The sequence below is a fragment of the Biomphalaria glabrata genome, chromosome 5 (assembly GCF_947242115.1).
Source record: "Biomphalaria glabrata chromosome 5, xgBioGlab47.1, whole genome shotgun sequence".
NCBI lineage: Eukaryota > Metazoa > Mollusca > Gastropoda > Planorbidae > Biomphalaria > Biomphalaria glabrata.
In genome coordinates this window covers 41,306,402-41,321,305 of record NC_074715.1, presented here as the reverse complement: position 1 = coordinate 41,321,305, position 14,904 = coordinate 41,306,402, and the positions used below count along the sequence as shown (strand labels likewise).

At 31.6% G+C, this 14,904-nt stretch overlaps 1 protein-coding gene across 7 annotated transcripts; it reads left to right on the top strand.

The window, feature by feature from the left end:
* The first annotated feature begins 2,999 nt into the window (after nucleotides 1–2,999).
* LOC106068219 (uncharacterized) lies at nucleotides 3,000–14,678 on the top strand. Of its 7 annotated transcripts, XR_008777965.1 has the most exons (5): nucleotides 10,096–10,144; nucleotides 11,679–11,782; nucleotides 11,875–12,077; nucleotides 12,719–12,811; nucleotides 14,565–14,678. XR_008777965.1 is itself a non-coding variant. In XM_056029728.1 (4 exons), the coding sequence occupies exons 1-3, from the start codon at nucleotides 3,223–3,225 to the stop codon at nucleotides 12,801–12,803; spliced, it is 303 nt and encodes a 100-aa protein (XP_055885703.1). In that variant the 5' UTR covers nucleotides 3,208–3,222; the 3' UTR covers nucleotides 12,804–12,811; nucleotides 14,565–14,678. The 7 variants fall into 7 exon arrangements, 2 of the variants coding, with proteins under 2 accessions (XP_055885703.1, XP_055885704.1); XR_001217863.2 differs by lacking the exons at nucleotides 10,096–10,144; nucleotides 11,679–11,782 and adding an exon at nucleotides 3,000–3,162; XM_056029728.1 differs by lacking the exons at nucleotides 10,096–10,144; nucleotides 11,679–11,782 and adding an exon at nucleotides 3,208–3,237.
* Nucleotides 14,679–14,904: the final 226 nt, after the last annotated feature.

Here is a 14,904-nt window from a genome sequence, read left to right as displayed (position 1 = left end):
TTCGCAGCTACCGGTACATAAAAAATCTAGTAGGATTGTTTTATTCTAATGTCATTAGTTTCGCCCTCGATCTTTTATAACAATGATGTTTTTATTTTTTTTTTTAGTTAGTGTGCAACAATTAAAAGAAAAAATCAGCTCTAATGGATTGAAACAAACAGACAAAAATACACACGTGTAGTTCCTCCTTTGTTCTCGATGTTCAGAATCTCATTTCATTTAAATCTAACAGACACAAGTATCATGAAGTATGCCAAAAAGAACAAAATCTTACAATGGAAGACAACAAATAGGGACATATAATTTAAAATTAAGATTGCAATTTAGTTGATAAAATATGTCAGTAAATAATAAATAAAACTTATATTATTAATCATCTTGCTTCCCAAAAAGAGCGAGTTATCATCTAACTTAGGGCATCATTAGCACAAACGTAAGCCAAGTTCTGGAACTTCATCACGACATTTGAAATTGTGCGTTGATCTGCGAAAACGCACTTTCAACAAAACGTATTAGAATTATGCCTGGGAATGCAAAAGAAAATTTCGTAGACTAGATATATGGAAGAGTGAACACACTAATCACCAAATTCAAAATGTTTGTTGAGTCTGCGTGTTTAAAGCAGAAAATATGAAGAAAATAATTCCATTGATGAATAAATGATATTATAGGCCTACCATTGCTGTAAACAACAGAATGGAATCCGGGCATTGTCACAATTTAGGCCAATGCTTGCTGTACGGAGGACGCAACCCCAAAAATGAAGGAAAACATGTCCTCATTTTCTCGGTCGTCTGGAAGGATGTGAGCCTATTTTTTCTGAAGGCACGTCTGTAATGTATTATAACGTTTACATTATTGGTCGTATGCCTTATTGACATTAAGATTTGATAAAGTATTATTACCTGCGATGGTTATATTGGAACCGACAACAAACTAATAATGTTTAATTGGAATGTTCATTGATAAGAAACTCATACGGTATTGCACTAGCGTGTCCAGAACTGTTGAAAAGGGGGTGGGGCGAATTAAATATAAACCATAACCTTAACCCCATGTAAATCCTAATCCAATGTTTAAACCACACACACATATAGCATATATATATACATGTGTAGCGGCCTTAGGGGGTGGCAAGTGGGGCAACCCCCCAGGCCCCGCGCCTGAGGGGGCCCCGAGATCGGAGATTTCATAGTCAGCTTCGAAAACCAGATCAGTTCTCATAAACTAGGATATTTGATACGATATGATTAGATATGATTCGAATTATTATGTAAGCACTTAGCTTGATATTTTTGGTTTCAAATACCGTTCAATTTCGGTAAAGACAGCATCTTATGACTTGCCGATTCTAATTTAAGAGGCTATAAAAATAAAAACGCAGAAGTATTTTTGTCATTAATTTTTTAAAACCCTTCCCGAAAGTCATTGAAATGAACTACTGTACTGTAGCATCTTTGTCATAAACTTGAGCAGTACGATGTTTTTGTAAATAACGTAAAGTGTGTGTCCGCGTTGTTGGATTTAGCTCTGAGAATGTCCAATGGTAGGCCTATCACAATGGATAACATGACGCTAGAACAAATTACGAAAGAAAAACTGCATTGACGCGCAGTCTTAATAACAAGCATTTCATGGGAGATCAGTTAAACTTTATGCGCCAAACAACGGTCAATTTGAGGCTTGGTTGAGATGCTGGCCAAAGTCGACCTAACCATCTTCGACTAATTAAGAACGCTGAGGCTCACGGCCATTACTTCGGACATAGGATTCAAAACAAGCTCATGGAACTGATGGCATCAGAATTAAACGGGAATATTATTGATAAAACCAATCAAGAAGCAGATATCCCTTATATCACGTGGACGTATCAGATAGAGACGTTGTTGACAACTCAACAGGAAAGGGCTTGTCAGAGGCTCTTCACGCCGTGATGGGGAACCTTGGTCTGGACATCTATTGTCGTAGCCAGGGATATGACACTGGTGTGAACATGAAGAGACAGCACGTACGAGTGAAAGGCGCACATTACTCCATTAGCAGTCCAGCATTTTAAACTCCGTGCGGCTGCCATAATCTGACATTTGTTTTAGGAGACTTGGCTATATGCAACTCTCAAGCAGTGACTTTTTTTTAAAATCTCATACAGAGAATAATAATAATAATTATGGCTTTTATATAGCGCTACTTTCATGCTTAGGCTATAGCATGCTCAGAGCGCTTTGGTCCAATCTCATTTGTGGAGGGGAGGGGGGGGGGTAGGCCTATCTGGCAGTAGGTAGGTTTTCCGTGCTGCCTTTAGGCGCTCAGTAAACACGACTCTGCTCGAGTCGGGTGTCGAACCTCGAGCCCCCTTCATAGGTAGCCAAACCAAGCTTGGATTCAAGCGTACTTAGCCTCTCGACCACGCCTCTATTAAATTTTGCTGCGTCTTCTAAAAATAAAAAAAAAATGGATTAAGCCTTTTATAATAACAAAGTCACTGTCATAAACAACGTGGGAGTGCTACCTCTGATGACATAAAAAAAAAAATCAAGAATAATCGCCTTTTTAAATGTCTTCTTCAAAACTTTTGTGTCGATAGCGTTGTAGAAAAACAGAAACCCGAAAACGCCATACCCACCCTAAAATTTTAAAGGTCCTTCTGGAAAGATGATACAGAGCGTCTCTTACTTAGACTAAAATATATCACTTTTTGAACGTTGTCATTTAACTTGGTTAAATCCGGATTTATAACTGCAATGAAAATATAAAATATTTTTTCTTTGTCACCAGAAAAGTAAAATGCAGTCTCGCGCTTCCTCCCTCATCCCCCCCCCCCCCTTCCCCGTTGTCAAGATCCAGTAGAAACGCTGGGCTAGAATCAAAATAAGTTAGGTCTAACTAATCATCTTCATTTTAATAGACTAGGTTTGACTGAAACGTATTTGTCAAGACCACAGATAGAAGATTAATATATATTATATTCTAGGTCTGTAGATTACATTTTATAACACTATTGTGGAGTTAGCACATTATCACGTGATTTCCGGTGGACGTTAAAACTAACAAAAGTAAAAAGCGTCAAGGTTTTAAATTTTGCAGAAATTTTTAGACGTCAAGTTCTAGATTTCAGATCTACAACTATTTTTAAAGAGATTATAGTTTCTAGCGATCTAACTAGTAAGTAGATCTAGATCTAAATAAATAGAGTCGCTAAAGATGGGTCTCCTATGATTATTTATGATAAAGTCTAAAGTGAGTCGATTAACTGTCTCAGTATCCTATCAGTAGGTATGTGACAATTTTTTTTTTTTATAAAAAAAAAATTGTTGATACCAAACTATTAAAAGCACTCTATCTGAGCTTTCCAATGATATATAAATTATTGTTATAGGACTATCCATGAAAAAAATACATTTTTTTTTTACGCGTTTTCGCTTAACATTGAAGTCAATGGCGACAATGGACAACATGAGGTTGAATTTTCTGAAAATTTTAATTTATTTTAAATGCGTACCATTTCGCTAATTTTTATCATACAGTTATAAATAATATATCGAATGAAAGCTTAGGATGTGCTTAATAAGAGAATGCTATTGTTTTATACAATTTCTTTACATAATTTCTTTTTTTCTTACTTTACTTAACATGACATTATTACCTTTAATTTTTGTAATAAAAGTTTATTTTATTTTGTTGAAATCAAATTTTTGATAGTAAATCAGCAAAGAATTAGTTGTAATTAGTTCTCCTTTTCTCAATGATATAAAATTATTTTAAGAGGTCCAATAATTAGAAGAAAATATATTTTTTTGACGTGTTTTCACTTTTAAAATTATATTTTTAGGAATCTAGATTTTTAAGTTTTAAAGATGTAACTCAGCGTTTCAATTTTTTTAAGTAAAAATTTTTTGTAAATATATATTTATAATACACTCTATTTTTACAAAGCTTGTATCAACTCACTCTGTATGTCTCTCTGGAAAAAAGTTTGAAAATATTTTTTCTCCCATTTCCCTTTGTCAGATGAAGATGAAACTTTGCACAATTATTCATTGAACCTGACACAACATAAATGAATAAAAAAAATTAACCAATTAGTTAATTAATAATTTTTGATTAATTATTTTGTTTGAGATGTTATATGGATTTAATTCTCTCATTCCGTTTTGATATATTTTTTCTCCCACTTCCTATTTTCGGATCAAGTTGAAATTTTGCATGATTGTTCATAGTTGATGATAATGCACAAATCAATCCAAAAATTAACCAATTAGTTAGTAAATAACTACTACTTAATTAATTAAGTCTTATATGTTAGAAAGGGAGTGAAACCCTTTTCAGAAAAGGCAGAAATTAGCAGTTTTTATCTTAAATACATTTGAGACCAAAAGAGAATCTGCTGCCGAGGACAAGTGCAAAAAAAATCATAAAAATCTTAACGACCACCGGCAGACAACGGTTATGCTAACTCTGGGTGTGGCAAAATATGTAGGTCACAGCTGAGGCTGCATAGCCACGGGAAATACTGCATTCTTCAATAATCTTCAGACTCGAAGACAAGCTTTATTATATATGCATAAATGATATATATATGTATATAGTGTGTGTGTGTGCATGTTATATAGAATATATATATATATATATATATATATATATATATATATATATATATATATATATATATATATATATATATATATATACATAAAAACTTAACTGAAATTTTTTTTTTAATGGGAATATGAGATTAAATTTACTATCACTCTATTTCTTTCTTTTAAAATATGGCATGCTTTTAGATATAATTAATATCTTCTGTAAGTGGATTTTCTATTAAAGATTTTTAAAAAAGTATAGGGGGCTTCCATTATTTAAATCCTGCCCTGAGTGTATGTATGCATGTTGTTAGTTTAAAAGTGTAATAATTATTGGAAAATTATTGAATGTTAAAAGCTCTTTTCTTTACAGTCAAAATTTTTTTAAAAAAAGGACACAGTTAAATAAAGCTATATTTTCTCTATTAAAAAAGGTCATAATATAACTTGTGTGTTAATTAACTTTAAAAAAAAAACCTAATGGGTGTTGCATAAAGGTACATTCCTTGTTTCATATATGCTAGGACAAATAAGTACAAATGCTCCTTCTTCAATAGGCCAAGAGCTATTTGAGCATAGAATGGGTTGCCTGAATCAGCCAGGAAAACCAATGACTTGGCAGAGTTCAAGTCATTGATTAATGTCATGACAGATTGACCTTGGGACAGGTGTAGGATGTAATCATCTTTTTTTTTTTTTTTTGAAGTTAATGTCCGTATTTTATGAGATAAGACTGAGAACAATCATTAACAATTCAAGTTTCAATAAGATTTGACTGATTCAATTTGCTGAAAATTATATTTATTTATATTTAAAATGCTAAGGCCAAGGCTAAGTCAGCCTAAGTAGATCTCTCTCTCTAATATATATATATTAGACGTCTATATATATAATTAATAATATTATAGATCTAAATATATATACTCTATGATACTCTATCTTTCTCTTAATATATAGAAATATATTATATACATATCTAAAACTATTTATTAATATATTATATAATGACTAGATATAGAATCTAGTAGCAGAAAAGATTTCAATTAGTAGAACTTTAGAAGAGCAATTGGAAGCTTGTGCTTGTACAGGTCACTTTTATTTACGAGTTTCAGTTAGCTAAGCTCTCTACTCTAGGTCTAGGTCTAGTCTAGCTAGATCTAGACTAATAAAGAGTCTAGAAGATAAATCTAGATCTAATTATTGGTCTAAATTAGTAGATATAGATCTACTTTCATATGGAAGGACTAGATCTACTTGAATTTCATTCTAAAGATTAACCCAGTGTAAGAATAAATCACACAACCACAGTTTAAAGACCAACTGAAGAGGTTTTTTTCGAAATTGAGATAGCGATTGATTTAGATAGTAGATAGCATCAAAGTTAGTTCCTAAATATTTGAGATTTTAGAAAAGCGTATTTATATTAGAAAAAGTAATTTGAAAGTGTAAAAAATAACGAGATTTGAAAATCAGCTTCAATGGCCGAAACCGGAAGTGACGTATTGTAATGGACTGAGAAAATGTAAATAAAAATAGACATGGCTGGATACGTTATTGATAGCGATTCAGGTGATAAATTTATCTAAATCTAGCTGTCCAACAATTTTAAATGATACTTATCATGGGATGCACCAAAATGCCATGAAGAGAACTCTTCTACTTTTTCAAAATATATTCTAGAGCAGACTATTGAATTAATATAATTATAGATAGATTATAATAATAGGACTAGTCACTAGATTATCAATATACTAGCAGCTAGCACCTCTAGATCTACTACTCAGATCTAGACTCTAGAGTGACTCTAGACCTAGTCTACTCTAGTAGTAGTCTCTAGTATCATCAAGTACTAGTAGATCATCTAGGACTAGGTCTAGGTATACTATACTTAGACTATACTAAGTCTAATAGTTATAACAAAACTAAATGGTTAGATCTATCTATATTATTTTCTATATCTCTAATTCTAGCTAGGCCTTCTTTTCTAACACTTTTACTAGTCACTCACTAGATCTAGAGTTTATAAATACTTGACTTGTATTATTGTACTAATTGTAGTAATACTACTTACTAGTAGTACTAGTAATACTAATAGTTTATAAACTAGTAGATTTAACTAATTAAGTAGATCTAGAGTAATCTAGACTAGCCTCTATGTTAAGCCTAAGCCCAGTCGCCAACATTTTTTGGTAATAGTTTGTAATAGTAAGACCTAGTGAGTAGTGTCCTAGCAATAGCATAAAGATTATTCATAGATATAAATATAATATTATAATAGTCAAGGACTAAACCTAAAGCCTAAGCTAAATCTATATAGAATATATTTATACTCTTTACTAGCCCTTACTATACTTATTAATAAGGCTAAACTTTAGATCTAAAAAAATAATAAGTCATCATTTATATTGGTAATATAAAATACAGATTTTTACTAAACACATGTGACATTTCTTTAAGTCTTAAACTTAAACAGGGCCGGTCCTAACGATTGCGGGGCCCTATGTGAAACTGATTGCGCGGGGCTTAGTCTGGGTGGGAATAAGGATAATAAGTGAAAATTAAGATTTCGTATTTTAAAAAAATTCGACTTTGAATTTTATTAAATCTTTACTAAGTACAAGATTACGATCAAATTAACTTTACTTTACGAACTTTGCAATCTATGGCATATTAAAATGCCAGTCACTCTATTAAAGTAAATAAAGTATGGAAACTTCTGATTAAAGTGAAAATTTGCCTGATTATTACATTTTAGTACATGAAAGCTGACAATGTCTTATTTCGTTTATCGCGCGTAGGATTAGTGTTTTCGGAATGAATGACACCCACAATTTTGTCTATTTTTCAGAAGATTTTTATGAGATTTCCAGGTTTTATATATACCGATATATATATATATATTGCAATTTAACTATTACACCTAGAATTAGCACGAAGCCTATGAAAGTGCAGGGCCCACTGCGACCGCATAGGTTGCAGTGGCTTAAGACCGGCCCTGGTCATATATATATTAGATTGCCTAGACCTAGAGTAGAGTAATTTATTATTATTAAGAACAATAAGAGTTAGATGTTGATGTTAGATCAGATAATCAGTATAACATATATAATATATATATATATATATATATAACCACTAGTTCTATATATGTATACATAATTAAGTATAAATGTTAATAAATAAATTTTTAAAAATCTATTTTACAGAAAACATATATGACATGTGGCATACAGACAAGTTTACTAGATGGATCTTTCATCATTTTGGAAATACAATATTCCCTGTGAAACAATTCACAGAAACATTCTACAATTTTATTTTATATAATAAATAGCAATAAATGTAAATACAAAATCACATTTTAATAGAGTTCTTCTCATTATACACACAACATTATTTTAGTATGTTCCTTTTCACTTGCTAGGTTTAGACAAAGTTTCGAATCAGGATTTAATATTATTAAGTCATAGCCCAAAACTCCAGCAGGATGTTAGTTAATGGCAGTGGTCAATGTTTTAACCTGAGACCACAGAGAAGACAGTTCGGAATGCAAACCACACAACTTTCTACGTTTCGAAACCTATTCAAATTTTGATCATTTTTATGTTAATGCAGATCTGAATGTCCATTGCAATGATGACTTGATCTGTAAAGAAGTTACATTTTTTAAAAATAAGTTGGATCTCATTCTTCGAATGATGCTATTTATTAGAAATTGCAACGTGGAATACATATTAGAGGCCAAAAGAAAATCCACTGATGAGGGAAGACGTAGACGTCGTAAAGAACATTTAAATTGACCACCAGCTGAATATGGTTATGTCTTCGCTGGATGCGGCAAAATATCTAGTTAGCAGCTGGGGCTGCGTAGCCATGGAAAATACTGCATTTCTCATTAATCTTTCGGCTCGACTGCCAGCCTTATTTATTAAACACTTTAAATAATGAATAGCTCTGCATTTTTTAATAACAATAAAAAAACTATATATATTCAGTGATTAACTGGCAATAATTGGGTTACTAAAATTTAATAAAATGAGTTGCATAATTACATCAACAGTAGCCTATATGCATTACTTAACATTATATTGATACTATAATTTATTTTCCACTTCCCTGACTTCCCAGAGAAAAGAAAAAAACGACAACTCCTTCTCCAGTAGGATAATCTCTTTCATTTATAGTCTAAACACAATTTAAAACTTTGTTACCTACAGTTACAGATTAACTTGCTAACTTAACTATCTAATAATCTAATGATTCTATTCCAATCAACAAATGAGTCAAGCGTGAGATAAATGAAAACTCTTAAATTTTTAGATATATATTTATAGAACTATGTAAGTATATAGGCCCGAATATACGGTACGAATATATTTAAATAAGAGTGTAATAAAATCCATATTTCGTATATTAATAATATTATAGAATTGGTAGATCTAGGTCTAATTTTTGCCTTATAGATTAGTTTTTAGAAATTTAGATCTAGTACTTTTTTTACTAGTAGATCTAAATCAGACTACTTTTAAGTCTAAGTTAAGGTTTAAGTTAAAGCTATTTGCCTAGTGTTGTACGGGGTTGTGACTCTAGATTCAAACTAAATATAATCGTATACTACAATAACTACAATGAATGAGCTCAACATTCACATTGTAATAATTGTTTTTTTCCCATATTGGGCCTATTTAGGGACGACTATAGGTTAATAATCACTGTGTATATATAGAGTATATAATTTTAAACTTTGTTTTTCTAGATCTAGGCCCAGCACCTCGATCGGATCAGTCTAAATAGATAGGTCTTATCTCTAAATATCCAATACTACTACTAGATCTAGACTTCATCTAATTGGATTTAGATCTAAATTTAGGTCTACTTCGTACATCATTAATGATCTGAGAAAAGAACTCTGCTCTTGATCAAAAGCAGTAGATCTAGAACTAGAATAAGCCTGAAGCAGTAACATAAGCCATAAATAGCGTAACTTGACTAAAACGAAACATGTGAACTGAGGCTCGCGGTACTGCGTGGGGTGAAACGCTGTTCGCTTGACTAGATCAAGAATAAGCCGACAAACAGTAGATCTAACATGCAAAGCCATAAATTGCGTGATTTGACCTAATTTCCCCAACTCTAACATCCACTTTTTATAAATTGGCGTGTTTTAGTCGCCTTTGTTTTTAGAAACTAGCATTCCTGTAAAAAGGAATAGGGAAATACGCTAAGCCATAAACTGAAAAATTTGACCTAATTTCCCTTAAACTACGTCATCGACCTTGGTTGTCTGGGAAATACTGATCTCGAATGGCTTCGAGATTGTGAAATTTAATAGTCCCTAAAACTCACATTAAATTGCTTATATCTAAATAATTACAAAGAATATATGTCTAAAATTTCGTATGTATGTTTTTTTAAGCATTATGAATCTAAAAAAAAGTATAACACCGGTTTCCGCGTCTGACCCCAAAACCTCTTCAGTTGGTCTTTAAATGTTTCTGTGCATCTTAAGATTTTCAAAATGGCCGCCGTAACTTGGCGGGACTTAGGCTCATTTTCATGACACAGTGGGTTGACAAAAACGCTAATAAAATAATTAGATTAAAGATTAGCTATCTGAAACTTAGCAGAAACCTGCCTAATATGTTTACCAATCATACAAAAAAAAAAAATTTAAGTAATGTAAAAAAATTTTCATACAAAAAATTACCTGGGAATGGTAACAGTACTATATCAACTATATGGCATTAGTAAAAAAAAAAACTAAGTAGGTACCTCATACTGACTCATGGTTATTGTGACTAGAGTATGGAATACAACAATGAAATTTGGTACACATACAGAACCATAATGTATCTATTAGAAAAACCTTTCTTTTTTAAGTTATATCTTATAGGACAGCCTATATAAGATTTTTAAATGAGGTCGATTTTTAGCTATATTTTGCTAAATACTGAGAGTTAAAAAAAAAAAAAAAACTGAACAAATAATGTTACTGAATATCTAAGGAACATAAAACCATTCACACCAAGTGCGCATCTTTTATATTAAAAGCATAATCGATTTCAAACCCAAGCCTATGTAAAAAATTATGAAAAAAACGATCTCAACTTTTCATGCCATTTTTTTTATTTGCATTTTCGGGATTCTCCCATACCTACTATCAGTATGGCGACTATGGTTTCCTTCAGTCGCGAAGTGACTATGGATCATCTCGGTGAGATGAATGCCTGGGCATTAGCTATAGTCGGAACGATGTCGCCCACACATCAGTTCCCCCTCTCCACGCAGCTGATGTATTCAAAGAAACGGCAGTGCCGATGATACAGTTTGGGGTCAGCGTCGCAGGTTCTGCCAGCCATGGCTGGCTACCCACTTAACTTTTTGACTTAAGTCTTAGAGAAGGAAAACTCTGAATTCAAACCTCTGTTGCCTTGCAGCTATACCCAATCATGGGAAAGGCTTCGGGAGTCAACCCTGAGGAAAAATCAGGAGTTGGTGACCCTAAGGCAGTTTGTAGCACCCAGTGCTACACTCTGGCAAACCTGACGATTAACTACTGATCATCTGATGTGTTATTAAGTTATTGTGAGTCATAGTCTGACCTCATTTCTTCAACCCCTCCAACTTGAAAAAAAAACAAAAACACATAATTTCGACACATTGTGACATCATGATTTTGACTTTTATTTCTAGGTTCTAGTAATCTAGTTCACTGTCTCTGACTGTTTAGTTGTCTTCCCATCGCTTTTTCCGTCTTCCTCTTCAGTCTTCATCGTCTTCCTGGTAGTACTTAGTACTGATAGGCCTACTGTTCCCTGAAAGAAGGTCTTAGCCAGCCTGAAGTTGAGGTTCTTGTGATGTGGCAATAGAGTTAGAGAGTTAACGTTTTTTAACAATAGTTAGCAGGTCATCGTCAGGTTCAATTGTTGTATCAATATAATGTTTCTAATCTCTTCATTCATGATGCGGTCTTTGTAAGCGACACCTAGGCCTAGGATTTAACTATATCTTCATAACTATCAGTTCATTGAATACATATGAATATTAACAATGTAATAATAATAACATTTATAAATATCCATATCTTGTGGTATGAAGTTGTTAGTTGAACTAACAATACAACAGTATCAGCAACACTTTCAACTGAGCAGACCGATTTTGAGTTTGTGTTTCCACACACTGGCTTTGTAACCTTGTTCATAGTATGTTATGTTTGTTAACAGCCTTATGTTATTATTATTATTTAATACTGATTTACTAGCTTGCTTAACAAATATGAATACATTCATTTTAGATGGCCACTAAAGATGCAACAAAAGAATCCAAGACATCTAACAAGACTGTTAAGACATCTACCAAACCTGTTCTTCGAAATCTTCTTCTCACTAAAACAAAAAAAGACTTTGCTTTAGCTCTCAGTGTTGCATTAACTATTGCTACCTCCTACTATATTTTTGTGAAGCGCCAGCGAAGAAAGATTTTTGAAGAGTTTCACAGGTTGGAATTAGTTTAATAAATTAATGCCATTTTCTGTACATTGATAATTTCATTCTGTTCATATTCAAAGTTTGTATGATATAATCAATATCCAATAGTGAGTTCCAACAGCTGCTCAACTATAACCATAATAATACTTTTATTCTGTTCATTCAAAGTTGTTTTGATATAATCAATATTTAATAGTGAGTTCCAACAGCTGCTCAACAATGTTACAATAAAATAACCATAATAATACTTTCATTCTATTCATATTAAAAGTTGTTTTGATATAATCAATATTTAATAAGGGGTTCCAACTGCTGCTCAACTATAACCATAAATAATTCTCCTAAATGTTCTTTTTGAACATCCATGGTTAAATCTGTACCAGTAAGTTCCTCTCTTATCTTTATCCCAAAATACTTATCAATTTTTTTTCCTAAACATAAAAATTTGGTTCTAGATTAATGCCCAATATATATATAATTATGATGTGTGTATATATATATATATATATATATATATGTGTGTGTATATAGGCAGTCGTCCTGATTGAATGTGATAGCTATAAAAATAGACATGTTTTTTAATTAATAAAGATTTAGATTTTTCATTCAAAATTCTGAATAATAATGTAATGTAACATAATTTATTAACAGAACATATGATGCTGATGCCGCTTATGAAAGAATGAAAGCCAAAGGTGTGTTCAAACCACGGAAAAGAAGTGAAAGCAATGCCTAATTAACAAGGTAATTTACAAATATTGTAAAATGTTCATTTCTAAAATATGTTGTTTTTGTTATCAAAGTCAGAAACTCTTGTTGAATATTGTCACAGATATAGAGAATTTAATGGTTTTGTCTACTATTTAATAGCACTGGGAATTTTCCCCATTAATGTCAGGATTAATCTGCTCTTTTGTTCACATTTTAATTTTTAAGATGTTTTACAGTTACATTAAAGCAGAAGAGAAAACAGTACCAAGAAATTTATGGGCAGTATTAAGGAACCTAAAGAAAAACATATGAAAATGATAAGAAGAATATAAAAAGAGATTTTGAAAATAGGTAAAATATTGTCAAACTAACTAGAGAGCTCATTGTTGCCAATAAGCTATCTCAAGAGCAGCAGTTGAACGTCATATCAACTCTGCTTTATTTTCTATATTTAGTTGCCTATTTGTTTCTAAACAAGTTTTTATAGCCATTGTTATAAAGCTAGCTTAAAAACTTTTTCCATATTGTTATAATAATGGTATGATACAAACAGAAAAGTTTAGACATTTTTTTTTTCAGTGCTAAAAAGTGCACAGAAATTCTTATACACCTTTTAAAATGCAAATTTTGAACAAAGGACCCAGCAAATATCTAGCTTTTTATAATGATCTGCCATAAATAAGCATCTCTAATGGTTGTGAAGTTATTCTCAAGATCTTTTGATTTCAAATATTAAAATGACGAAACATTTTAAAAAATGCCAGCTACTCAACATGGCAATCCCTAAATGGAATGGTTAAGGTGAACAATTGAATTAAAACCTTGATATACTTGGGAATGGATGTAATGCTTGGGTCCATATAACTGCTAGCGGTTTGGTCAGTTTGATAATAATAATAATCTTTATTGTCCATATGGAAATTTGTCTTACAATTTGTGCATTACACCAAACAAAAAACATTATAACTATAAGAAACCAAAGTGTACATTCACACCAGACTCACTCATAATTTACATGTGACAAAGTTTATACCAGGTTGTTCTTGTTTAATGATTTGATTGCCAGGGGAACAAAAGAGTGTTTGTGTCTGTTTGTCTTTGCTATCTGTGTCTTGTATCCCTTTTGTGATGGTAAAATCACAAAATCCTGACACAGAGGGTGATTCTTTATTTCGAGGATCTTGTTAGCTTTTTTATAGATGTTTGTATCAAACAACTGCCCAAATGGGGTTTGTTTTTTGCCAATGATTTTTGCCAGCAGCATTTAGGATTCTATAAAGTTTATTTTTATTTTTAATGCTCAGATTGCCATACCAGGCAGTGATATTGAAACTATTGAAAATATTGCAGATATGAGTGTAATAAAACATAGCCAAGGCCTTTTCGCTAACATTAAACGAGGACAGTTTTCTTAGTAATCGTAATCTTTGCTGCCCTTTTTTTCTGATATAATCAGTATTTGCAGTAAAATTTAGTTTATTGTCTAGGATAGTACCAAGATATTTAAAGGTTTGCACAATTTCAATAGTTTCTCCAGCTACAGAAACAATATCATTTTCCTTCTTTTCCCTACAAAAATCGATTATCATTTCTTTGTTTTTTTTTACATTTAATAATAAAAAATTATCTTTACAGTATTTTTCAATGTGTTCTATTTCTTTTTCTAGGAACACATCTACTTATGCAACAAATGAGCATTTATTTAAAGATATTTTGTAACAATACAGTTATAATAAATTAGTTGTATGAATATCGAATACACTTAATGCTTTGCATATATCCCCAGGTGATGTTACACCTTTTCCTGTTTATCTCTGTATCCTTCATAAATTTGAAAGGATTTAAAGTTTTGTATTAGTAATGATTTTACATTTGATATTAAACTGGTGAAAATGGTGTACATTAATTTTTAGTTTCATTCATTAATACAAAAATGCTTTTTTTAAAGTATTAATATTTATGTCAAGAATATTTTTACATTCTATTTGAATTGATGAAAATGGTTAATTTTGTTGTGAGCTAGTGAATGCTCTGAACATTAAGGTGATGGTGTTTTCTGTTAAAGAAAAACAATGTAAGCCATTTTTAAATATCTGTGTTAAGCAGTGAGTAAGAATAACACTTTA

What these genes read in the sequence shown, in the direction of transcription:
- LOC106068219 (XM_056029728.1), top strand. An exon ending in ATTTTTGAAGAGTTTCACAG is followed by an intron (nt 12,078 to 12,718) that starts GTTGGAATTAGT and finishes ATTTATTAACAG; the next exon opens with AACATATGATGCTGATGCCG.